Genomic DNA, 13,364 nt, shown 5'->3' with positions numbered 1-13,364 from the left:
TGCAATTGCAGGACACGGCTAAACTGCAGATGCAGAACACTGCTAAATTGCAAATGCAGAAACTTTTAAACTGCAGATGCAGAACACTGCAAAATTCAAATGCAGAACACTGCTAAATAGCAAAAGCAGGACACTGCTAAACTGCAGATGCAGAACACTGCTAAATTGCAAATGCAGAAACTGCTAAACTGCAGATGCAGAACACTGCAAAATTCAAATGCAGAACACTGCTAAATAGCAAAAGCAGGACACTGCTAAACTGCAGATGCAGAACACTGCTAAATTGCAAATGCAGGACACTGCGAAACGGCAGATGCAGAACACTGCTAAATTGCAAATACAGGACACTGCTAAATTGCAAATGCAGGAAACTGCTAGATTGCAATTGCAGGAAACTGCAATTTTGCAAATGCAGGAAACTTCTAGATTGCAAATGCATGACACTGCTAAATTGCAAAGGCACAGTTTTTAAAACATCTCGCAAACGTGCAGACAAAACTTCCTCCAAACTTCGTTGCTAAACTTTTACGAAATAATTTAAGGAATGTCAGGAGTTGCAGAGCAAATGAAGACTAAGAATAGGTTTCTAGGAAAGGATTAGATAAATAGTATAATGGCATCCTGGGCCGTAAACGGAGAATGTTCAAAGTAAAGTAAATAGTAAACCAGAAAATATTGGGGAAAGAAAGTGAAATTTTATTCCCTTGATGCTTTTATTAGTTTCTTTTTTATTGCATGACGACAAAAATGGTACAAAAACGTGAACATTCATTAAAGAAATGTAAGGATAGAAAACTTAAGAGATATTTTTCCCCAAGTACAAGAGTATTGTTATCTTCATTATCATTGTCGTTGTTATCAAATAATATAAACAAATATTCAAATAAAAAACAAGAAAATCTTTTGATTTTTCAACATGATATTTAATAAAATATAATGACCATATTTGGAAAACCAAATAAGAGCAGTCTGATAAAAAATATTCTAAGCCAAAAGGACATTGCAATTCAAATAACATCAGATAAGGGAGCAAAAGGACAAAGTAACTATAAAGTTACTCTCACTCTCAGGCTACAGTAGAGAGAGAGAGAGAGAGAGAGAGAGAGAGAGAGAGAGAGAGAGAGAGAGAGAGAGAGAGAGAGAGAGAGAGAGAGAGAATTTCCGTTAACGCATGCGAAATATGTTCAACACTACGGAACCAAAACCCATAGAAAATATCTATTAGAGAAAAAAAAAACAATAAGACATTGTAAAAAGGCACATTCGGAATCATGGACTTGCCCTGAGAGACGAGTTGGAACCAGCTTTTGAACTAGCCTAGCACGATTACGGACAACCTGACACCAATGAGTTCTGGTTTAACACCTAGCACAGCTTTATACAATAACCATCTATAACAGGCCATCAACTATTCTCAGACTTTCATAAAGTGACTTGGCGTCAAACAAGACGAAGCAGCAGAAATACCAGGATAGAATGTTGTCAAGCCAAATCCAGCACGTCAGCTTCTATTTGAATTAAGGCAGTTGATCTGCATGTCTATGAATTCACAAATTGCTTTAGCTGTGAGAATAGGGCGTATCGGACTTGGTGTAGCTGGACCCTAAACCAGGTAAATGTAATGACAGTTAAAATGAAGTGGCAATCTGGACGGGCAATCGTACAGACAGGCAAAATGAGTTGGTACCCAGCCGGAAATTGTTCACCAAACAATTGTATGGACAGAAAATGCGGGGGCAGACTGGGCATAAAAGAGTAAACAAACAATTGGACATACAACGAAATGAAGATGCAGACAGAACGGACAAGGTTAATCAAACACTCGTATTGACAGACATAATGAAGTGGCAAGCCAAACGGACAAGGTCCACCACACAATCATACAGACAGGAGATGAAGGGGCAGACTGGATGGATAAGATAAAGCAAACAACCATTCAAAATGAAATTGGAAACCAGATGAGCAATGTTCACCACACCACTATAGACAGAAAATAAATTGGTAGACCAGGCAGAAAAGGTTATTGAGACAATCTTAAAGATGGATAAATGAAGTGGCAGATCAGAGGGACAAAGTTCAGAAAACAATAGTCCTGATAGCCAAAATAAAATGGCAGCTCAGCTCGACAAGATTAAGTAAACAAATGTAAAAAGACAAAATGAAGTGACCACCCAGACAAATATCGTGAAGTAAACAAACTTACAAAGACAAAAAGAAGGGATAAACTAGACAGATATGGTTAAGTAGATAAACACACAGGGACAAAATGGAGTGGTAGACAAGCTGAAAATGGTTAAGCCCACACAAGTATGAAGACAAAATGAAGTGGCCGACTAGACAGGCATGGATAAGTAGATAAACGCACAGAGGCCAAATGAAGTGGTGGACCAATCTGACACTGTTAAATAGAAAAACGCATAGAAAAAATGAAGTGGCATACCAACTGGACATGGTTAAGCAGATGAATGTACTAAGACAAAGTGAAGGGGCGGACCAGACAGACATAGTTAAGAACTCAAAAGTAAAGAAACAAAATGAGGTGGTAAACCAGAAGGACATGGTTGAAAGGAAAATAGTAAAAATGGATAAAACAAGATGTCAGGCAAGAGAGACAAATTAAGCAAACCAACACACAGACAGGTTAAGATAATGCAGCACACAGGGCATATGTGAGTAGGTAAACATACATATATACAGCCAACGTGAAGCATCAAACCAATTAGACAAGGTTCAGCAGATGAATATGAATACCGACAAGCTGATATGGTAGACCAGATGGACAAAGTCAGCCAGACAAACGTCAAAATGGAAAAGATGACATAGCAGACAAGATTAACTAGGTTTAATAAGTGTAGCAGAGATGGGCCAAGATAATGTGGCAGAATTGAAGAGCAAAGCTTAATAGAAATCTGCACACACTGATACATGAAGTAATATACCAGATGTATAAGAGTAAGTAGACATGTACATACCATACAAGAAGACACAACAAATCAAATGGCCATGATTATGCAGGCAAATGTACAGACACGTCATGGTAAAGTAGTAGGCCAGATGGACAAGGTTAAAATGATACACGTACACAGACAACATGAAGTGACAGGCTAGACAGCAGCAATGAAACGTTCATGCCAATCAGAGATGCTGACAAAGCTGACCAAACGGAGAAAGTGAAACAGAAAATACATATGGATCAACATGATGCATCAGATCAGATGGATAAATTCAAGAAAACAAATACATATATGTCAAGATGAACGACCAGACCTAATGACAATGTCAAGCTGTTAAAAGTACAAAGGGGTGAAGTTGGCGCATTAGATCAGATGTAAAAGTCAAACAAAAATTAAATTACAGGTCAAGATGAGCCCGCAGACATTGCGAACTAAGTCAGGCAGGTTAACGTATACACAGGTTATGTGGACACAGCAGACCATACGAATGAAGGTTAGCAGATAAACTTACATGGTTAAGAGAACGAAGCAGACCAGATGAATAAAGTCATGCACAAAAACATATATGCAGGTCAAGAAGATAAACGTATGCATGAGTCAAGAAGATACAGCACACCAAATGGACACAGTTAAGCAGATAGCCACACACAGGTCAAGATGATACAGAAGACTAAGTTAAATAGATAAAAATACAGGAGGTCAAAATGATACAGCAGACCAGACAGACACCAAGTCAAGTTAATAAACTGGCAGCATACATATCAAGATAAAACCACATGGACAGTCAGACAGCATATCAGATGGAATGTCGAGCAAATAAACGCAAACATGGGTCAAGAGAACGCACCAGACTATACAAACAAGGGTCAAACAGACAAACCAACAAACGAGACAAGATGACGCAGCAGACCCGTGTCAAGAGGACACAGCAGACCCGCTGAAAAAATTCAAGCATATAAACCTACAGAAGGGTCGATGAGAGGCAGACCAGAAAGGCCTTTATAAGGAGACAAACGCAGCAACATGTGAGGATGACACATCAAACTAAACAGACAAGGTTAAGCAGACACATTTACAAGCATGTCAAAAGGACATAGCAGATCAGAAATTCATGGTTAAGCAGATAAACCTAAGGGCCATGATGCGCAGACAAACGGAAAAGATTAGTTAAGCAGACAAACCTAAAGACAGACAACTTTAAAACAAATAACATGGCACCATCCATAATGGAATGAAAAAATACTCATATTGTATGAATTTTCCATCTTATATACGTCTATGAACCTGATATGACCTGCACTACATAATAAACTGGATGGAAATAATAAACCTTTACAAGAAACTAATTAAATGTCGAACAGCATCCTGGACGAGAGGCAACCGGAACTTGAACCTGGAAAAAAACATCAACGGCATCCAAATTGCAATGACTAGAAGCTATTGCCTTTAATTGGAATTTCTCTTAAAAGAGAGAAAGATCTCATGAACTTCTGTACAACTTTTGTTAAAAGATTTCATACGTCCTTCTTTTTATTTACACAAATGAAATATCCATTAAAAAACTAATCATGATATAATACTGTAGTTGTTATTGATAATGAGAGATCCAAATATCGTTATCAAGAGAGATGTTTTGAGTTTTGTTTGAAAGATTTGGAGGCTCCCAAGGCTTTTGAATACATGATTATATAAAGTCGGAAACGGAGATATCGCTAATGAGAATTGTGGTGGCCTATTGGAAACGTCCTTGCCTGGCGTTCTGCTGGACGGGATTTCAAGTCTGGTCCAAACTTGATAGTTTCTTGTAGTGTCTGCAACCTTACCCTCCTTGTCAGCTAAATATGGGGATTTTGGGGGAGTCATTGTCTAGCTCTCCCTGATCCTAGCTTGGGTGGAGTGGGGCCTTTGACGCTGATCATATGGATATATGGTCAGTCTCTAGGGCACTGTCCTCGTAAGGTATTGTCACTGTTCCTGGCCTCTGTCATTCATGAGTGGCCTTTAACCTTAAATGGACAGATCAAATCTTAACATTCTAAAATCCCTCATTACGATCCTGTATCTTCGAATAAAGTCTGAGTGAACTTTAGTGCCACTAAAGGGATCTGAATGAAAGTCTTTCCTAAACCAAAAGTTATATACATTATCATTCTATTTTCATAGTTATCTCAAGAGAACAGTTATATGCAAAGGAAGATAAAAACCAGCGTTGGAGACAACAATTGTAATGAAGCAATTTCCAGAGGAGCGAGAATCTAATATTGCCCTAATGATGCGTTAAGAGGGAATGTAATTATCAAGAGGAGTTGTAAGAAAAAAGATATGTTCCTAATTCTTGAGTAAAAAAAAAAAAAAAAAAAAAAAAAAAAAAAAAAAAAAAAAAAAAAAAAAAAAAAAAAAAACAATGTCATTTTAAGAGAAAGCTTGGATGAATACTGAAGGGTGTCAGGGCCAGATCTGTGTCCTACATAAGGTGGGGCAACCATAAACGAAAGGGGGATATGGTTGAATATTCTTCATGTGGAGTTGAATTTTTAATTTTTTCAAGGCACATTGATTAATTACTTTACATAATCTTGAGTCACATTGGTCATCGTCGCAGGATTTATTTTTTCTGTTAATGTTTAATATAGATTTCTTAATATATATACTTTATCTTTCATGTTTGCACTATTACTCGATACATAGCTATGATCAAGATAATACTTCTCAACTTGGCTTTTTGTTTATGTTTGGCTGATATTCAATGCCCTTACTTATCACTATGGCTCCTTGTAAATGAATCCCAACAGTAAACGGACCTTCAGCTAGAATAATGACTCATTACAGGTGGCATCTTTGAATTTAGTAGTTGACCGTGTGATCACCATGTTTACAATATTCACAAAGACCCTTTGAGAGTACCAGGCAAAGTTACATTTCAGTTTCCTTCACTGCTAAGAGAAATTATCTTTTTTTTCAATGTTGGCATTCGTATGTTCCCATCTGGTCACTGCTATACAGATAAATGAAACGACGTCTGTGCGTGATGAGATCCTCAATCAAAGACTGACTTGTGTAATGTTTGCTATCCATAAAAAAAAATATCTTTACAAAAATGTCTACGTCTTATGTTATTGAAATCAAATGTTGAAATTTACTTGAACCTTACAAAATATTTTGAGCTCTGTTTCGTAACCTTAACAGACGCGAGTATGTGCCTTATTTAGAAGTGAGGACTCCTGATTTAAAGATACTTAAACATGGCGGCTGAGAAATTTTTGGCATGAAATTGGTTCATCACAGAATCGGTGATTTATGATATCATTTAATTTCAGCATCTAGAGCTTTTTCTTGGCAGGATTAGTCAGAAGTAAATGCTTCCTCTGAATACTTCTTAAGAGACTCTTGAGCAAATTTATCTTCCTGAATCGAGTTTGTTCCTCCAACAATCTTAAATTGATCTTAATAGTTCCCAGAACTGTGTCATTGGGGCAAATCGCAGGAAGCTGAAAGTAATTTGCGTTGGAGTGTTGTGGCAGTCAAACATAGAATAACGAATTTGTTGACAATGCCGAATACCATTCCTCTTCAATTTACACTTTTCCTTAAATCTCTTTGTTTCGAGAGGAATTTATTCTTTCATTGTTCTTTTTATCAACAACGTATAACTACGTACAACGAATTTGCAAGAAAATGTTAAGATATTTGCGTTCGGCAAATCCGGCAGGAAAAGAATCAGTTACTAGTCTACACCAAACCCTGAATTGCATTCCGAGATTATTCTTAAAGGGGACCGAATTTATGAATGAACGACGGCATGGCAATTTCCAAGAAGAAGAATGGTCAAAACATCAAAAATATCAAAATGAAGTTACAATTCGAGATATTTTAAATTCATATACACAGACATGCACACAGTGGTGGAAGAGTAACCCCTTTCAATTCCACTGACACAAGAGTTTCTTCATGAGCTATTACTTCACAAACCATAAAAAAGATATTTTACATTTTAGACCAGATCACCAATCCAATGGATTCAAATGCCAGCTATAAATGCAAGCACACGGAAGGACTAAAACACTAACTACTTTAAAGTCAAATGAAATAGTGGCATCTTTATGCACTATTCTTTCACATACCATAAAAAGCTATCTAACATTTTAGACCAGCTGCATGGGAACTCCAAAAGATTCCGAAAAAATATTAGTTTTCATCCTTTCAAGCCTCAGCCATTCTCTTTTTTACACAAAGAGTCATTAGATTCAGGAAGTTGAGAAAACTCTCTCTGTTCTTTCTCCACCTGCCTCTAAAATTACTTCTGAAGTCACATATGTTCGTAACTAAGTTAAACACCTACACGGCGCTCTGGGTAGAGGTTGTTTTTTTACTCGCCTCCTTCGATATATACATATATACACACAAATAATGTACGGTATATGTATATATATTCAGATGATTCTTCTTGCTACAGTGTTTAAAAGCATTATTCATTAAGTTTGTTTGCAAACGCTATTCAGATGCAAGGTAGTCGGTTGGCCAAGGCACAAGCCACCCCTTGAGATACTATGGCTAGAGATGCACTGGGTCCTATGATTGGCCAGAAAGTACTATACTGGATCTGTCTATAGTTACGGCTCCTTTTCCTTTTGCATATAAATACAGGATTAGTCTGGCCTATTCTTTCCACATTCTCCTCTTCCCTGATACACCTGACAACATGAAGCTAACAAAACAATTCTTCACCCAAGGGATCAACTACTGCATTGCAATTGTTCAGTAGCTACTTTCCCCTTGGTAAGCACGGTAGAGGCTCTTCAGCTATTGTATGCAGTTCTTATAGGGAAAGGATACTTCAAAATAAAAACAATTGTTATTTAGTCTTAGGTAGTGCCACAGCCTCTGTGTCATGGTCTTCCCCTTAGTTGGGTTAGAGTTCTCTTGCTTAAAGGTACACCCAGACACACTATTCTATCCGTTTTCTCTTCGCCTTGTTTTATTTTTAATGGGGGTATTTTCACTGTTGTAACCCTTAGGCTTATAGTATCTTTCTTTTCCAACTAGGGTTGTAGCTTAGATAATAATAATAATAATAATAATAATAATAATAATAATAATAATAATAATAATAATAATAATAATGGTAAGACCATCTGATTAAATACTTCTCTTTTACAGAGAGTGGAATTTTGCTTTTCATAATCTCATTTTGCTTACCAAAGGCTCTCCATCCTATACTTATCATTCTTCTAATTTCGGTTTCATGTCCTGGGGAAACACTTACTGTCTGTCCTAGGTACATACTGTATATTCATTTATCCACAGCCCTAATCTGTTGTCTCTGCATTTTCACTGAACATTATTTTAGTTTTACTTAGTTTTATTTTCAGTCTTGCATTTCTGCTTTCTCTATTCAAATCTTCAATCATCTTTTGCAATTCTTCCCATGATTCACTAAATAGAACTACGTCATCTGCCAATCTTATGTTGTTAAGGTATTCCCCATTAATGATTATTCATGTGTTTTCTCAATCATACATTCTTCAAAACTTATAAGTACGCTGTGAATAATTTAAGAGATGGGGTCTCTTGTCTAACTCTTTTGTTAATCAGAATTTTCTCACTATCTTTATGTAAATTTAGGATTGCTGTACATCCCGTATAGATAGCTTTAAATGTTCTAACATATGATTCATCCATTCATTGTCTTTGAATAGCTTTTATTACTGCTGAAGTTTTGACAGAATCGAAAGCTTTCTTACAGTCTATAACTGCCATGCATAGAGGTTTATCATATTCTGTTGATTTTTTTTATTAGGTGGTAAATTACACGGATATGGTCAGTTGTTGAATACCCGTTTCTAAAGCCTGCATGCTCTCTTGGTTGACTTAAGTCTAGCTGTGTTTCTATTCACCCTAATATGATCTTTGCAAATATTTTATATATTACTGGGAATAAACTTATTGAGCATTAATTGTTCAGGTCTTCTGTGTCTCCCCTTTTGTGAATTAATATAATAATAAAGTTTTCCTAAGCTGTAGGTATAGAGCATTCTTGAAGACATTTTTTTCTTTTAATTTAGTTCAGCAAGTTTTAATACTATGAAATCTCCTCTATCTATCATTAAATCAATTGTTACTTGAGAAGGAATATTGTAAATTATTCTAACAGGAATAGAAAAACTTATTGAACCTTCCAAGTGCCACATTCAAAAGCGGAAGGAAAATTCAAAACAATTCAATATGTGGTTTCGGAAAGCCAGACTCACCCAGGCATGGAGACCGGCAGGCTGAACATTTGAATAATTGGCTTAAAATTGGCAATGGACTTCCCTCGCTCGATCATTCAGTTCCATCACACCAATTACTGACGACAAAACATGTTAGACAATTCCTCTCTACCAGCGACTCATTGCCTTTTTCCTGGTTTGTTTTTACCCCGTATTCCGGGCGCTAATTACCGCAGGGAAAAAAATTGTCTGGGGAAATCAATTAGCAAAATAATCTATTTCTCTCGTGAACTCCCAAAGTCACTTATACTATATTCACATTCCTTTTAAAAAATTCATGATTAAGGAAATATATTGTGTTCTTGAAACACAAAAGCTTGAAATGCATTGCTGTAATTCTTCTCAAGGCTGGTATAATCGAACAACATTTGGAAGCTAAGAAATTTTATCATTCAGACACGGTTCCACAAGTTCCATGTTCAAACAATTCATATTGCATATCCCATATTCAACAATGAACTTTTCAACAGTTGCAATTCCAGTCAATTCAATGCCTTCTAAAACAATAGAAAAGAGAAAGGAATGATAAAAATGATCACCCTACCTCACGTCCGTCAAAAATCTTATGAAGTAGACAAAGAATACTCAAAATATAAAGATAAGGCGTAACTGCCAGCATTAGTAAACCTGTAAAGATGGTCTGATGCATTTAAATAATTCATGATATATTAAACATCATTTAGGCTCGCTTTACACGAGCGGATTAGAAGTCAATGAGGCTGGTTACACACTGCCCGCGCGGGAGAATTTCCGAGTGGCAGTGATTTACTAACTGCGAGCACTATTAACCCGCGTAGTTCCAGTGTAGAGGGTTTTAGAAACTATGAGGCCGTTCATGGAAAATCCTCTCGTATGAAGACATGCCTCCTTACAAGCGGAAATATTTCCATACGGTAAATATCTGCTCGTGTGAAGCGAGCCTTAGACGGCATTGACTGTCTGCAAACCTTCTTCAAACACAAGAAAAAAGTGTCTACTAATTTGTCTTAAAGTTCATGTTTTAGCCCGGAAGATGGGAAAGATGGTTTCCCGAAAGCTTAGTTGATCGAAATAAATATAGTACAAATGGTTGAAGTTTCTGCTTTCAGTCGTCTTTCTAGTAAATCTGAAGCGAAACTGCTATTCATATATATATATATATATATATATATATATATATATATATATATATACAAAAATAAATTTAAATATAGATATATGTATATATACGCAATATAATACATACATGTATATATATATATATATATATATATGTGAAAATATATCTGCATATATATACAGTATATATATATTGTGTGTATATATATATATATATATATATATATATATATATATATATATATATATATATATATATATATATATATATATATATATAAAGGTTTAATCTAATCTTACAATGACTGCTGCCTTATCTTTCCCCTAAACTCTCCCTATAAGAGGAAAGTTTTTCATAGTAAAAGTAAGCACACCAGTCTATACACATACATATATATATATATATATATATATATATATATATATATATATATATATATATATATATATATATATATATATATATATATACAAAATAAATAAAATTCATAAACACGTGCGAGTTTTGGTGCTTGCTGCAAGGTAAATAAATTTCCCTTTGCTTCACTTGACTCACCTATTTGGAGAACCAAGAGAATTGAGAGACCAAAATCCCCAGTGGCAGTCACCAAATTCCGGAAGATCCCAGAAGCAAGAGACCTGTCGAAGAAATATTGTCATAAAAATACTCTTGATTAGAGGGTATAATGAAATCTTAAGATACATAGTAATAGCAAAAATAAATATTTGATTCGATCCGGGGAATATTAGATGACAGTTATTAATATACCAATTATGTAACTTGTTATATTTGTTAAACTAATATAAGTACAAGCGTATAATCAGATGACAAAGCTTATATGAGTCCTACGGGCCATTGTCCGAGACCTGAAATCCTTTGTTTGTAAGACTGAACGTCTTAATATATTAACCTATTAAAATATATCTTATATTTTATTTATGTATCGTAACAACTAACATTTTCAGACTATATATAAAAAGTGAATGTTATGTTTTGTATACAATTTAAATGTAGCTCATCCGTTTTCTTTTTCATCCCATATACTATGTATTAATAATCTTTATGCAAGAAAGATCTTGATATCTTATGGAACTACCGGGTTGAATAATATTTGAGTTCCCATCCTCCATAAGAACTAGATCATTACTTTCATGTTTTTAACTTTCTTTGGCTGTCTTAAGCTCATTTCCAACCCTTATAATTATTATCATTGCCAGCCAAGCTACAACCCTAATTGGAAGAACAGGATGCTTACAAGCCCAAGAGCTCCAACATAAAAAGCAGCCCAAACTACATACAATATTTAAAAGAATTAAAAAACATATATATGTAAAATATTCTAAAATCCTTAATAACGTTAAAATAGATCAATCACATAAACTATGAAACGAGACTTATGTTAACCTGTTCAACAAAAGAATATTTGCAACAAGTTTGAACTTCAGAAGTTCCACCGATTCAATAGCTAGATTAGGACGATCATACCACCATCTGGTCACAGCTGGAATAAAACTGCTAGAATACAGTTTGGTATTGATCACTATGATATAGATGGCAAGATTTAGAATTAAGTACATACACGTACATGATGGTACAGGATGGGAAGGTCTAGATGCAAAAGGATGGTCAGAATTTAGAACAATTTTATAGAGAACATAGAACTAACTGACCGTCGCGACGGTGCCAGAGATTAATGTCTAGATCAGGGATAAGTGATTTAATAGATTGCAAGTTTTTGTCTCGCAAATTAAGATAAAGAGTTAGCAGGTTAAGACCAAACAGGAGAACAATACTCAAAATATGTTAAGAATTAACACATATCCTAAATTAACCACCAACAATCTTAAAAGACTTTCTCAACAGGACAGTTTTTTTGGTGCAATCGAAGAAACATACCGATTGTTTCTCAAAAGTAAATTTACAACCAAGAATCACTACTAGAATTCTAAATGATTTTTGTATAGTTTGGGTTTGAGAAATTCTCGAATTAGATAACTATTTTGCAAATTTTCCCCCTAAAAAACTTGAATCAAAATTAAAGGCTGGAATGTACAATTTCTTTCTTTAAGCCTAATAAGAATGTGAAGATAAAAAAAAAATCCGTGCTACTGTGGGGAAACAAATTATTTATGCATTGCCTTTAATTACTTATGGACAGCCAATAATTACATATGCACAGCCTGAAATTACTTAATGACACCTTCTAATTACTTAACTTCATGAAAACCTTTCTCTAAGCTAAAGCAAGCGTGTGCATGAAACTCACCAGTTCAAAGAGCATGTTTTTGAGACCATGTCACTCTACCAGTAATTAAAGAAGCATCAAAACGCCACACCAACCGACCTGGCGAATACAACAATAGAAAAACATTAGTTTTTTTAGTAAAAAATAAAAAATAAAAATTTATATAAAAAAAATTAGTTTTTTCATCAGGTATGGAGATTTCATACATTGAAAGTTAGATGGTACTTACTTTCACTGGACCATCGAAGTCAGATGACCTGATTCTGCCATTTCCATTGCAGTCACTTCTTGCGACTGGAGTCTTGAAATCGAATTCTTGTGATTGAAGTCTTGCTATTTGGTCTATTCCGACTTCGTAAATTAGACTGGCTTTATTAAAATTTTAACTTCAGTTCCGATCAGTTGAATTTAAGTGTTAAATCGAGCAAGCTAAACCCAACGTTTGTTTACCTGGACAAGTCGCGCAACTGACCGAAATTCACGCAAAAATCTTCGTTGATTTACCAAACGCCTTAGAAATTCCAAAAGTTTTTTTAGTTTTTTCTTAAAATCAAACTCTATTCAAGAGGATCGCATATAACGCCAAGCGCCCGACCTAGTCAAGCTGAAAATCAAAGGTAATTAGTTTAATGTAACATAGTAATAAAGTTTCCATACCTTCAAGAAATCCTTATCGTTGATGCTGAAAATGAGAGGTTACCCAGAACGGTTTTATCATGCAAGAAAATAAGCTCATATTTCACAAAGCAAAATTAATCCCCTTAGAGATATTCTTCAAAAGTCAGCACAATTTCGAT

At 35.2% G+C, this 13,364-nt stretch overlaps 1 protein-coding gene across 1 annotated transcript in view; it reads right to left on the bottom strand.

Annotated features, from left to right (window-relative positions):
• Positions 1-13,364, bottom strand: part of LOC137615547 (tachykinin-like peptides receptor 86C) — a 134,886-nt gene that overhangs the window by 106,245 nt on the left and 15,277 nt on the right. Inside the window, exon 4 of the mRNA XM_068345457.1 lies at positions 10,878-10,960. Within this exon, the coding sequence (XP_068201558.1) occupies positions 10,878-10,960 (83 nt within the window). The remainder of the gene's footprint in view (positions 1-10,877; positions 10,961-13,364) is intronic.

The sequence above is a fragment of the Palaemon carinicauda genome, chromosome 21 (genome assembly GCF_036898095.1).
Source record: "Palaemon carinicauda isolate YSFRI2023 chromosome 21, ASM3689809v2, whole genome shotgun sequence".
NCBI lineage: Eukaryota > Metazoa > Arthropoda > Malacostraca > Decapoda > Palaemonidae > Palaemon > Palaemon carinicauda.
This window is presented reverse-complemented; position numbering and strand designations above follow the sequence as displayed.